Below are 13971 nucleotides of genomic sequence, written 5' to 3' on the forward strand. Positions count from 1 at the left end.
CAGTAGAATTTACTTCCTCCCGGTGCTTATAAAGATTAACACAATGGGCTGCATGTGATACACAGCATCAGGCTCTGGAGTTTTTAAAAATGTAGCATAAAGCATCTCTCTAATTCATTTCAATATACTATGTGTGCCTATAAAGCAATCTCCAACTCATTTCAAGACAGCTATGTGCGCTTAGACTCCCCTTTGTCTTCTTCAAATGAGGCCCTAAGAGGCTGCAATCTCCCAGCTAGGTTGGACAGCTGTGGGCTGTGCCCTGGTGTAGTCAGGAGCTGTGTCAAACCTCAGCCTGTGTTTAGGGTGTGGAGTGGATAAATGCAAGCTAGACTGTGCAGACCTGCTTCCCAGAGAGGGAAGCACAGTGTTACTGTCACACGGCCTTCTTCAGCAAAGGAAGAACATGACAGCAGGTTTCTCGTTTTCCATTCACTGCTTTCTAGGGCACCTGAACACAAACAACTGTGGCTTAAGCACATCCCCATGTGCAAAGAATGCAATCATGACTCTCCTTGGTGCAACGGCAGAGATGGCACTGGTTCCAGGGGTTGCCACTGAATAAATGTTTACAGACAGTACAGATTGTTTAGATGAGGTGAGAAATACAAAGTGGCCAGGAATAACCTGGAGGAGAATGTTGAGTTTGGTAAGATGTTTCTCAGATTTTCATATGGAATAGCTGGGGAGATGGAAACAAGAGGCTATTTACATATTCAAGCCTAATGGGAACAGACTGAGAGGGTACATTTCATGCAGGAATGCTGCCTTGTGTGTGCACCAGGAAACCACTGACTGCTTGCTCACCCAGCAGCAGAGCCAGCGAGGTGATGGGCAGCACGTAGCGTGGAGAAGCACAGTGACAGAAAGTGAAGGGGGAACGGCTTTGAACTAAAAGAAGGGAGATTTGGGTTAGATATTAGGCAGAAATTCTTTACCCAGAGAGCGGTGAGGCCCTGGCACAGCTGCCCAGAGAAGCTGTGGTGCCCCATCCCTGGAGGTGCTCCAGGCCAGGTTGGATGGGGCCCTGGGCAGCTGAGCTGCTGGGGGGCAGCCCTTACACGGCACGGGTCGGAGCTGGGCGGGCTTTGAGTGCCCTTCCAATCCACGGAGGGAGGTTTACCCTCCACCGCACACACACGCACCGACACCAGCCGGCGTAGCAGCGCGCTTCCTCGCGACGAGCTTTGTCTGCGCACCGCCGCCACTCCCTCCCATCCCACCCCCGCCAGCAGCGCGCTGCGAGCTCCCAGCCGCTCCGCCTCCCGCCGCCGCCATGCTTTCCCCCGCGGCGCTCCGCCGGCCCCTCGCCGCTGCCGCCCGCCTCGCCCGAGGCAGTCCTCAGGTACCGGGCGGGGCGGGTGCTGCGGGGCGGCCGGCGAGCTTCATTTTCCCCTCCGGAACCCGGTGTCGAGCGGGGGAGGGCGGTCGGTCAGCAGAGATGCGCGGTTGTCGGGATGGAGGTGCGGGAGGGCGGCGGGGCAGGGCTGGACCGCGGGGTGCGCGGCGCGGTCTGGAGAGCTGCAAAGTCGGAGCGGTGCGTGGCGTCGGTCACGTCCGAAGCCGACACGGGGCCGAGCGCTGCCGTTTCCTCATCGCAGAGGCGCGTGCTGTGTCTGTTCGGCTGGGACAGTGAACGAGCTCCGGGACTCCCGTGCAGCGTTGTGGTGGGGAAGCTGAGCCCCGCGCTGTTCTGCTTCCCCTCTGTCGTCGGCAGTTTGTGTTTTCGGTTCTGACCTGAGGCTGCGACTCGAAAACGTGCTGAAGTAGTTGGTCACGCTTCCCTAGCGCTGGTGGAAGGCTAGTTTAGTCTGACCAAGTGCTGGGCCAAACAGGGGCAGGAGGAGCTTCGTCTCCTGGAATCTGAAGGTGATGAAGGCGTATTAAGAGGCAGATCTCAAAGGGCAATCATCAGGATGTCTGGCTTGCTTTTGTACCCAAATGCTGCCAGGGTAAGAACACATCCTGCAAATAATGACACTAAGAAAGCCGTGAGGTCAGCGCTTATCCCACTCCCATTGCTCTGTTTTGATTCTCAGCTCATTTCCTTAGCATCTTGGCTGTGCTGGAGTCTTTCTGTCCCAGCGGTTTTGGGAAGCTCCTGCTTTGGTACAGGGTAATAATTAAACACTTCAGTGAGACAGGTAGAGGGCACATCACGGTTTGTTGCACTGCCAAAAGCGATTGCAGTGAATAATACACACAGAAAGTATTTCCAAAGGAAAAAGTCACAAGATACTCTTGTAGCAGAGGTTTCCAAGCATTCTCAGCCTGCAGTAAAACAACACCTCTTTGTGAAACAAACAAAAACAGTCCAGTTGCGGGACAGAAAATGGTTTTCTGATTTGAGAATTAGTTCTACTAACTTTTCTTAACATTTTCTTCTAGGTACTCGCATCTCTTGCTACAGGGCCCAGACAGAATAATGGCATTTTCTATGAAATTCGCATGTATGACATTAAGCCATCAAAGATGAAGGAGTTTGTGGAATTGGTTCGTAAGTGCCTGCACCTGCGCACAGCTCACTCAGAGCTAGTGGGATTCTGGACAGCAGAACTGGGATCAATGAACAAGGCTGTGCACGTCTGGAAGTATGGTATGCTCAGCACTGCTCAGTGTCAGCAGGCAGGGATGCTGAGACCTCCCTCTGCTTACAGGCTGTTGTCTGTTGCTTTAGCCATGAGGACAAAAGCTGAAAAAATCCCCACTGTAGTGCAATTTTGGTCTATTGGATAGATGACGGCTGTTCTTGAAAGTGGTCTTTCCTCTGAGCAGGTATATAGAATCATAGAATTACCAGTGTTGGAAAAGGCCTCCATGATCATCCAGTCCAGCCATACACCTACCACCAATATTTCCTCACTAAACCATGTCCCTTAGTACAACATCTCAATATTTCTTGAACACCTCCAGGAATGGCAACTCCACCACCTCCCTGCACAGTCCATTCCAGCTCCTGACCACTCTTTCTGAGAAGAAATTTTTCCTGATATCCACCTTGAATCTCCCCTGGCACAACTTGAGGCCATTCCCTCTAGACCTGTCTCTAGTTATGTGGGAGAAGAGTCCTTCTTCCACCCCACCACGGCCACCTTTCAGGTAGTTGTAGAGAATGATAAGGTCTCCTCCAAGCCTTCTCTTGTCCAGACTGAACAATCCCTGTTCCTTCAATCGCTCCACATAAAACTTGTGTCCCACACCCTTCAGCTTTGTTGCCATTCTCTGAACGTGCTCCAGGGACTCACTGGCTTGTAATGGGGGGCCCAAAATTGAACACGGTACTTGAGATTCACCCTCATCAGTGAAGAGCCCAGTGGGATGATCACTTCCCCACTCTTGCTGGCTATTTCTGTTACAAGGCAGGAAGCCATTGGCCTTCTTGGTCACACTGCTGGTTCACATTCAGCCAAGTGTTGACCAACATCCCCAGGTCAATTTTTTCCATACATTCTTCCAGCCACTCTGCCCCAAGCCTGTAGCATTGCCTGGGGTTGTTGTGGCCAAAGTGCAGGCCCTGGTAGTTGGTCTTGTTGAACTTCATCCCACTGGCCTCATCCCAGTGACACAGCCTGTTAGATCACACCTACCTTAAGGCAGATCAACACTTCCCACCAACTTGGTGTCATCTGCAAACTTATCGAGGGTGCACTCAATGCCATTGCCCAGGTCGTCAGTAAAGATACTGAACAGGACAGGCCCCAGTACTGATCCCTTAGGGAACACCACTTGTGACCAGTCACCAGCTGGTTTTAATTCCATTCACCACCACTCTCTGGGCCCAGGAAAGAGTGTACCTGTCCAAGCCAGTCTAGATACATTAGCTAGTCTAGTGCTAGTCTAGGTACACTCTGTCAACAGCCTTTCCATCATGCACCTGGTAGGTCACTTAGTCATAGAAGGAGATCAGGTTGGTCAGGTGGAACCTACCTTTCATGAATCCATGCTGTCTGGGCTTCATCTTCATCCCCTGGTTGTCCTGCACATGCCATGTGATCTCACTCATGATGATCTGCACCATAACCTTTCCTGACACTGAGGTCAGGCCGACAGGCTTGCAGGTGCCTGATTTCCTCTTATGGCCCTTCTTGTAGATAGGTGTCACACTGGAAAGCCTCTATTCCTCTGAGACCTCTCCAGTTGACCAGGAATGCCAATAGATGGTAGAAAACAGCTTCACTATCATCTCTGCCTTCCTCAGCACCCTCAAGTGGATTCTCGAGGATCCCCATGGATGTATAGCAGTTCAGGTGGAGTAGTAGGTCTCTTAACTGTTTCTACCTGAATTGTGGGGAATTTACTCTGCTCCCCATCCCAGACTTCCAGGTCAGGGTAGAGTACCCCAGGGACAACTGGTCTGACTTTTAAAGACAGATGTAAAGAAGGCATTGAGAACTTCAGTTTTTTTCTTATCCTTGACAGTCACATTTCCCGCTGCATCTGGTAAAGGATGGAGATTCTCCTTAGCCCTCCTGTTACTGTTAATACATTTGTAAAAAAAAATTTGTTCTCTCTTAGCTCAGTAGCCAAGTTGAGTTCAAGCTGGGCATTTTCCTTTCTAGTTTGCTCCCTGCACATCCTAACAAATTCTTTGTACTCTCCCTGATTTGCCCATCCCTTCTTCCACAGGAGGTAGATTCTCTATTTCTTCTGGAGCCTCAGGAGAATCTCCCTGTTCATCCATACTGGTCTTCTTCCCCACTGGCTCATTATATGGCACAGAGGGACAGCCTGCTCCTGTGCCTTTAAGACTTCCTTCTTGAGGAGCAACCAGCCTTCCTGGAACTATCTGCCCTTCATGACTGAATCCCAAGGGGCCCTCCTTACCATGGTCCTGAATAGTTCAAAGTCTGCCCTCCAGAAGTCCAAGTTTTGTTTCTACCTCCACCTCCCGACTTCACCAAAAACCAAGAACTCTACTATTTCATGGTCATTCTGCCCAAGGCTCCCAGACTCCTCATCTTCCAGTCTCCCATCAGTCCTTCTCTATGAACAGCAGATATAGTGGGACACCATCCCTGGTAGGCTCTCTTACCAGCTTCTGTACAATCCAGATACCCCCCTAGGCTGCTTCTTCTGCACTACACTGTATTTCCAACATGTATCAGGAAAGTTAAAGTCCCAGCTTGAAGAGAACAAGGTCTGGCAATTGTACAACTTCTGCCAGCTGCTTGTAGAACACCTCATCCATCTCCTCATCCTGGTTAGGAGGTCTATAACAGACCCCCACTAGGATGTCTGCCTTATTGGCCCTTACCCTGATCCTTATCCATAGAGATTCAACCGTATCATTCCCACCCTCAAGCTTAACAACATTGAAAAGCTCTTCTAACATACAGAGCCAGCATGAAGTGTGCTTTGTTTATAGGAGATTCCTCTCAGGTAGGGCCAGCTCCTGAACAACACATCTTCAGAGTCTCAGAACAGATGGGAAAAGAATTGAGACTTCCTCAATAGGATCACAGAGTTATAAAATCACTTGAGTTGGAAGTGCCATCTAGTCCAACTGCTCTGCAGTTAACATGGACAACTATAAGTTGGATCAGGTGCTCAGATCCCCACTGCAGCCTGACCTTGAGTGTCTCCAGGGATGGGGCATCCATCACCTCTCTGGGAAACCGGTGGCAGTGCCTGATCACTCTTATTGTAAAAAAACTTTGTTTACAGCCAATATAAATCTCCCCTTTTACTTTAAAACCATTTCCACTTGTCCTATCACAGCAGTCCCTTCTAATGATACTGTCCCCTTCTTTCTTATATCCTCCATTTAGATTATGCATATGCAAATAATTGTGTAAATGCAGACCATATTTATGCAAATATCTGTATTTGTTTATATGTATGTATAATCACTCACAAATTTTAGAACAGCATAGCAGTCAGTCCTATAAAACAAAACACCATGCAGTCTGTGTGGTTAAACTCCTGAAGCTACACTGTGCTGAGCTGGAAGGCTGCTCCGCAAGTGTGTCATCCCATATGCATGAAGTGCTGTGTTGCTGCTTCAGCACTGACAGCAACAGGCTTCTGACACTGTAGTCATCAACTTTCTATGCTGCTGGAGTCACTGCTGACCTGGAAGGTGCTGCTGAACCATGAAAAAAAGCTGAGAAAGGGTGTGCTTGCTATGTTCTTCTCTGGACCCAAGGGTTTATAGAGACATGGGAAGGCACACTGCTGTCATTTCTTTGTATATCTGTTGTAGGCTGGGACTTATCTGTATACTCAGAACTTTTTTTTTTACAAAGGCTGCAGTCTGCTCTTTGAAATGAAACATTTTCATAGTGCCTGCTTAAAGTGGTGGCTTGTCCTTCTATACTCAGGGAGGGGAGTTGCTATGTGTAGACAGGAGTGAGTTTATGTGCATCTGTGGTTCAGAAAATGTCCTCCTGCTTCTCAGGAATTTTTACCTTCTTTCATTCCTTTCTCTTAAAAAATAGTTTCTCAGAAACATTTAAAATGGGAAACTTAGGAAAAAATCCAATTATTTTTGTTTCCTATTTATAGTTAAGTATGTTACATACATATATGTTAGGTATGTTAGCATTCTTCCTCCTTGTTTTATCATCCCTCTTCTTAACTTTTGTTTAGTAGCTAAGAATAATTGTTGCATTTTTCTCTCGATTTCAAGACACTGATATTTCTTGAGGTTCTTTCCAATCTCAGATGCTGTATTTTTCTCTTATGGGCTGATGTGGTAATAAATGCATTTTTTCTTTCTTTCTTTTTCTTTTTTTTCTTTTTTTTCCTGTCTTACAGATAACTTTGCCCACAGAACAGCAGTCCGGCAGGCACTAGCCAATGACAAGGAGTGGCAGGGACAATTCATCTCTCCAGCTCTTCCCCTTATAGAAAAGCAGCACAATGAAGTTGCTTATCTGGTACCCTGGTGTCAGCTTGGGAAACCTCCAAAGGAAGGGGGTGAGCTTATCTTCTTTTTACTGATTAAAGCTACTGATACTGACTGACTACAAAACACGGCTTAAAGTTTAAACCAGGTATTACACGACTTTATAACCCCTTATGTAACAAGCACTTGTGTGTAAGAAACTATCTGGAGCTCCAGCTGTAAGATTTGAAATAAGGTGTGAATTGATAAACAAAAATGCAAAATGACCACCACACAGTAGTGCTCTGAGTGGTCATCCTGGCTTGGTTTGTCCACCATCAGTGAGAGGATGCTTCCCAGAAACGTTTAAAAAAAAATCTTTTTCTGTTTCACAGAGGTTTGTCTCATTTGTCACTTTATTTTGTTGCAACTACGTCTTATGCATAATAGTTTAAATAACCAAACTCCCCAGATGTACTTTTTAAGGTATGTAGAAGCCAAGCATAGTTAGTAGATCATGGCTTGGTTTTAGGCTTCCTGTATTTATATATTTTGTTTCTCTTTTTAGCAAATGTGATACTAAGAGCATTGACTATACACTCACTTAAGAAAATTTGCAGACTTTGCAGTCTGCTGCATGAGTAAAATGTAGTCCCTGCTTTAGCCCTCAGCACATACACAGTAACCTTTGTTATTTATTTCCCCAAGATTCTGAATTTTATGCTGTTACAATTGAATTTAAAGCAGTCTGTTTTTCCATTAAAGTGACATAGCTGTCTATTCCGACACTTTATTCCATTTTAGGGTGTTTTTCTTTTCTAATCTCCAGCTTGTTGTTGGAGAAAAATACCAAACAAAACATTGCAATGGTGCAGTTGTCTAGATTTCTGCTAAAATCTTAGCATTTGTGACTCAGAGTAAGTATGTGAATGGAAATGACACAAATAAGGTACCTAGTAGCAGGACTATTGTTTTTTGAGGGGGGATATCATCCAGTTTGTCCCAAGAAATGGAGGGTTTTTGGCAGAGCAAAGATGGTAAGCTAGTTCTGGTCTGCTGCTTTTGACTTCAAATCTTGCTGTGGCCAGCTGTTGAGATTCAGTAGGGCTTACAAGGTAAAAAAAACCACTTCAATTCCAGTGAACATCACTAGTCTTAGAAAAGGCTGCTTTGCATAGTTCTATCAGCCATCTGAAACATACCATCAGGTTTGAGTATTAGTGATTTCTTCCAAGTAAATGAAATTGCCAAAAATTTTCATGTGAGCACGCCCCTTTCAGCTGGGGTGTGTGGGAATCCTTCTGTACTGCTGGGTCCTGTGCTTCTGTGTATACTGAGTTGTGCTCCTGTGATTCTTTTTGAGGTGCTGTGCAGGCTGGGCAGGAGGCAGATTCATGGCCTTCTCTCCTCTAATAGAAAGGTTACCAGTACTGGTTTCACAATAATGAAAGCATGGCTGTGAAAGACTGAAAAATGGTATTTAATTTCCTTCCTTGAGGTCTTCTTTTGTCTTTTCCTCTAGGTGTGTATGAATGGGTTACTTTTCAAATGAAGCCTGGTGGGCCAGCTCTGTGGGGTGAGCCATTTCAAGGTGCAATCAATGCTCACATCAACACAGGCTACACCAAGCTAATTGGTGTTTTCCACACAGAGTATGGGTTACTTAACACAGGTAACACTACTACTCAGTTTCTAATACAGACTTTGGTATAGGAATGGGGAGGGAAGGTGAAAAACTTCTTGTCCTGGTTCAGGGTTGGATGGCCTGATAAAAAATGTTGCTGTGGATCATGGAAGTCCTGTAAACAGTCCTTGAACCCAGCTTTGTGTATTCTGTTATATGTTTAAGCCGAGTGGTGCAATTTTAAAATATTCTCTGATCTGCTGTTAGAGTCAAACCTTTTAAAGGCTCAGCAAAGGATCATCTCAACACATTCTTGCTGGGTGAACTGTTTCTGCTAGCTACAAGGCACCTAACACACAAGGGTGAACAGCAAGGACTTGCATATTGCATTACAACATAATAGCAACAGTGACAAGCTGACTTTATTTGTACTTTTCAGTCCATGTGATCTGGTGGAATGAGAGCCCAGATCACCGGGCAGCGGGAAGGCACAGGGCCCATGAAGATGCCAGAGTGGTAGCAGCTGGTAAGAGATGATGGGTGTAGAGAACTCATTAGTGTTACTAGCATGCATGCTGAGAAAAGTATTATAATTCACTGGATTTCTTTCTTAATTAAACGTGCATTTAATTTCAGTACGGGACAGTGTCAGATTCTTGGAATCCCAGCAGAATATGCTCCTGACTCCTCTGGCATGCTCGCCACTGAAGTAGCCTACTGAATGATGGTGGAAAAGCTGAGATGGATACCCCGTTGGCAAGTACCGTTGCATGGATCATCACAGTCATACTCTCACAAACTGTATGGATTTTCTTCAGAGTGGATGCAAAATGCTGATCACTATCACAGTAAAATTCAACACCCCTATAGTTTATGATGATGGTCCGACATCTCCAGAAGTAGAATTCAGGTCACATCACTTCCAACATGAAACTTAACTTTACAGATCTTTAATTTAACCCCTTCACTTTTTAATATTTTTTTCTGCATAGCTGCTAGGGCCCAGTGAGTGAAATGCTCTTTTGCAAGGTTACAGCTTAGGTCAGGTGACTTTTGTAATCATCGCATCATGGGTATTACATACTGGCTTAAGGAGTGCCCCCATAACTCCTCATATCACAATTACACTTTAATCAGACTTCTCGTTGGGATGCTTTGTATTAATTCTTAGTAATGTAAAACTTCATTGTGCCTGGAATTGTTTCAAGCAGATGCTGTAGTGTAGCTGGTTAGGTGGTGTTCTGATTGACTCTTCCCTAACCTCAGCCCTTTAATTTTATATTCTGTAAACACTTCTTTAAGAAGTTTTGATTATTTTAATACTTCTTCAGGGTGCTAAAATTATCTATCTCCAATTCACCTAGTCTATGCATCTTTATCTCTTTGAAATACTGTCTGCCAGACTGTTGAAAACCAAATAAATTTGTATAAAGCGAAAGTTATGGTGTTTGCCAGTCAAGCTCTTACTGTTTTGGACCTCTAGTAAAAACCATTCTGCAAGTAAGTACAGGCTTCTGCAGGCTTTGCATTTTGGGCATCCGTGGTCATGGAGCCCTTAAGATGTTTTTTTATTTGCTGCAGCGTGTAGCAGCAGAACAGAGGTTGCACAGGCTGTGAAGTTGGTTGCACTGTGTGTATACCGGTATGAAAGCACCCCCTGCTGAACGACTGTCCTTTCATCTGATGTTAGCTAAGATAAAGGGCATTTCAAACCTTTATGCTCTAACACAACATTTTGCCTTGTCAGTGAAATTAGGTGTTGAATATTTATAGCAAAGAGCAGTTATCAATATGGCTGCATCTGTGTGATGGAAATATTCTGGGGCAAGTACCTGACTTTGGGTTTAACATCCAGATAGGTCTGTGATGCCTAGAAGCTGTGTAGCTGAATTTGACAATTGCACAGATTACCTTCTGCTCGATTTGTTGGAGACCCTTTTTATTAAGTAAATGTAGAAGCTTAAAGCAGTGCTTGCCTTTCAAATCTTGGACCATCTCACTTACCTACCGTGTAGGTGTGCCCCATGTTAATCTTTGGTGATGCTAGAACCTGCTCATACATTATGCATGAAAGTTCACACCAGACACAAACAGGGCCACATGAACTTCTGAACAGCACTCTTCAAAAAAGTACATGCATAAATGACACTTTACACACCAAAGGTGCCAGAACAGCTTTATTTTTTACTTAATACAAGGCAATTAGAGTGCCTCTTAATACTTCACATAACAGTTATTAGCAAATACAAATATATATATGTTTTTCCTTTAATGAAAACGTCCACTTAAGAATTTAACTCAGAAATTTCAGTTGTGAAATCTCACTAGATTTTTGCAAAGTTAACAGATATTCCAGTGCAAAAATAGATCCCATTACAGATAGCATAAAGTGCTTGGAATGAAGGACCAACTACAGTTTAGGAGGCAAAGATAAGCACAAAGTGGTGGTTTAACCATGGGGAGAAAGTGTAACAACTCTGTACTGAAATACAAATGTACTATAAAGAAGGGTGCAATATTTCAACAGTAACACAGTTTAAAATAAGTTAACACCTCAGTGCAGTTTCATTATCCAGAGTGGTTCACAATCATACTGTACAAGAATCGAGTGATTTTTCCCTATGCAGAACTAGTAAGAGTAAGCAAGTGGTTGTCTGAAGTTACTCAATGACAAATCTGCACAAGAGTTGTTTTATGCCGACTACAAACAAAACTAGAGCTGTGAAACAGTTCAGGTAACATCCACGTCTTTCTTTTTGTCACAGATATCAAACTTCCACCTATGAGAGACTATGAGCAAGACACTCACAGGACACAGGAACCAAGAATCTCTTTTTGGCCAGCTAAGCTAAAAAATACACTGTTGTTTCCTGCAAAATGAGTCATTTATATGAGCAGTTGTAAAGAGCAAACTACAGCTCTTTTAAGACCAAATATGAATCCTCCTAGAACTCACTGTAGTTCTACATGCACTAGATCTGTGCAGCGCAAAACTTAAGCCCTTCACTTCAGCCTCTATGCTGAGATTTTCACTTAATTTTGATTTGCAATAATGATTTCTAGCAGTGGTAAGTATTCACTACATGCCATTTGTCTCACTGATGGCTTAACATACGAGCAGCCTGCTGTTGAAAAGTCATGGCTGTAGCTCAGCTGCTTGGTAATTATTCTGCACATAAAAGTTTGGTGCAAACATCCTCACAGGGGTAAGGGTGCCATAAAGGTAAAAACAAAGCATGTTTTATGTGAGGTATACCAATCCCCGTCACTCTCCTTTCTATCCCCATAGCAATGTAATAGATAGATAAAAAATAATTAGTATGAAAAAGGCACTTCAGCAGAACATGTAGTAAGCTATTACATTATCCAAAAGCAGGTACTGGGGACTTGTGCTAAATATTTAACTGTCCATGTATTAAAAATGCTGAATTGGTCAATGTTATCAAGGACACCTAGAAATATGTACTTAACCATCTTAAGGCTTACTCCAGCCTCTTCTTCATTGTTGGGCTGCTATGGGCATTCACAGAAGAAAATGGTCCATGACGCATTCATGGTGGAGCATTAAAAACAAGTGCAGAACTTGCACAGGTAATTAAGGCAGAGGCATGACACACAGGAATTGCCCAGGAACTATGCTTGGGTTCATACCACATTACTGAACCTATTTCTGAATGCAAAAGCGAGACAGAAGGGCACATAAGTTTATTAACAAAAGCATACTCTCCCATGGCTGTTGTACAAGATGAACAAGAATTGCTTGTTCTCACTATGTAATCTTTCCTCTACTATTATTCTGGCCTTGTAAAACTTTACAACTTGATTGATGTCATTTATAGCTCTCCTACTTTTGAACTATCTTGTTCAAGATGAGTTTTACTGACGCAGTTTCTCACATGAATTAAGAGTGTGTGCTACAGTTAGGAATCGCCTGCCAACTGACACTACACTGCACAACAGAAGCAGAAACTTGCACATTAATCTAATACTATATCAGCTTCCATGAGGGAAAGTTTTAGGTGAACAACTTGTAGTACGGATAGTAGCTAATTGCAAGAGGGTGATACCTGCCTTCATGAATATAGCTGTTGCTGAATAGAGAGAACGAAAGCACAGCATTGCAGGCATAAAGGAAAGAAATACTTGGGCTACAAAGATCAACTGAAAGCATTTTCAATCCCTAATTATGCTACCAACCTATTCAAAGTTATATAAATAATACTGTTAAAAAAAAAAATATCTACATTTCTAGTTTTATCTGGCAAAGCCAGAAATGGCAACACTCTTTTGCTAAGCAGTAACTATAGATGATGGGTACCTTACTGGTGCAAAGCAGGGGTTAAAGAGCGGACATTACATATCTGAGTGGCATATCATGATTTAGAATTTGCTCTTGGTATTAGCAGCTGGTACAACTACTGAGTTTGCTGCTGTGGTCTGCTTTCTCACCCACTCCCTTCTGCCAGGTGCTCATGCAGCTGCTGCAGTACCTCAAAGGAGCAGGAGAGTACTTAACTACAAGAAAACCCAGTCAGAGTAGGTTAATAGTTGTGATGCTGGTGGGACAATCCTGTGCATTTGTAGGGTTCACAGTTCTGCATATCTCCACTCTGAAGTAGATGTACAGACACGATGGCCCATCTTTTGCCATCCCATCTGCACAGCACTGCTTCGTGACCCCAGATATGTCACCAACTTACCTACACCAGCTTAGGAAAAGCAGCTGGTCAGGTATGCTTTCACAAACAAAGGTCACAATGCTGGTGACTTCTCTTGCCACTGACTGTCTTGGTGCATTCATTGCCAGCAATGGACACAGCACCCGGGAATTCCCACTCCTGACATGCATGTTTACAAGAGGAAAACATACGTGTCTTTAATATATCAATAAATAACCACTGGCCATTATTCCTTAATGAACTGTTTTTGCAACCCTAGTAAAAACATACTGTACAGGACAAGATGCAATGTGGTTGAAAGTCCACAGCATCTGGTGGGTGCTTTACCACAGCTTCACAGAGTTGTACTGTAATGAGCTAAATTCAAGTCTTTCACTTGAGAACAGTACAAGACGACTCCACGAGGCACTGCCCCTAAAATGGAATTTTGTTTTCATTGCATTGAATTGCATTGCATTGAATGGTTATCAGTAGAGTGTCCAGTTTCTCTCCCTCTAGCTTCTTTGGGAGTAACCTATCCCCAGGCAAAGGAAGTTTGCATTCTGCTCATTATTTCCTGACTGAAATTGGCTCACACACAACTTTCTTTTACCTTCTCGTCTTGCAGAAAGGAATTAAGGATTGCAATGTCTACCACAGTCTGGTTTTTGTGCAATGACAGGTCCTTAGTGTGGTCATCGTCACTTTGGTCCTTAGCAAAATTTACAAATACCTGCAAGAAAAAGGCGATGTCACACACTTGCTCTGGATTTTCACTAATTTAGAGCATTCTATACACTGAGTCCTTTCTGGATTAGTCTTGGATTTCTGTACCAAGCTTGCTGAAATGCCTTTACAAGATA

At 44.0% G+C, this 13971-nt stretch overlaps 2 protein-coding genes across 5 annotated transcripts in view; one reads left to right on the plus strand and one right to left on the minus strand.

Moving 5' to 3' along the window:
* Positions 1-1191: 1191 nt before the first annotated feature.
* NIPSNAP3A (nipsnap homolog 3A) lies at positions 1192-9930 on the plus strand. The gene is made up of 6 exons (XM_031607732.2): positions 1192-1345; positions 2389-2596; positions 6757-6918; positions 8349-8498; positions 8890-8976; positions 9087-9930. The coding sequence occupies exons 1-6, from the start codon at positions 1277-1279 to the stop codon at positions 9161-9163; spliced, it is 753 nt and encodes a 250-aa protein (XP_031463592.2). The 5' UTR covers positions 1192-1276; the 3' UTR covers positions 9164-9930.
* Positions 9931-10612: 682 nt separating this feature from the next.
* Positions 10613-13971, minus strand: part of ABCA1 (ATP binding cassette subfamily A member 1) — a 91458-nt gene continuing 88099 nt past the window's right edge. For all 4 annotated transcript variants that reach the window (XM_090132133.1, XM_031607731.2, XM_031607730.2 and 1 more), the window contains one exon: positions 10613-13841. In XM_090132133.1, the coding sequence (XP_089988259.1) occupies positions 13701-13841 (141 nt within the window). In that variant the 3' untranslated portion in view covers positions 10613-13700. The remainder of the gene's footprint in view (positions 13842-13971) is intronic.

Source organism: Phasianus colchicus, chromosome Z, assembly GCF_987193195.1.
Source record: "Phasianus colchicus chromosome Z, bPhaCol1.hap1.1, whole genome shotgun sequence".
NCBI lineage: Eukaryota > Metazoa > Chordata > Aves > Galliformes > Phasianidae > Phasianus > Phasianus colchicus.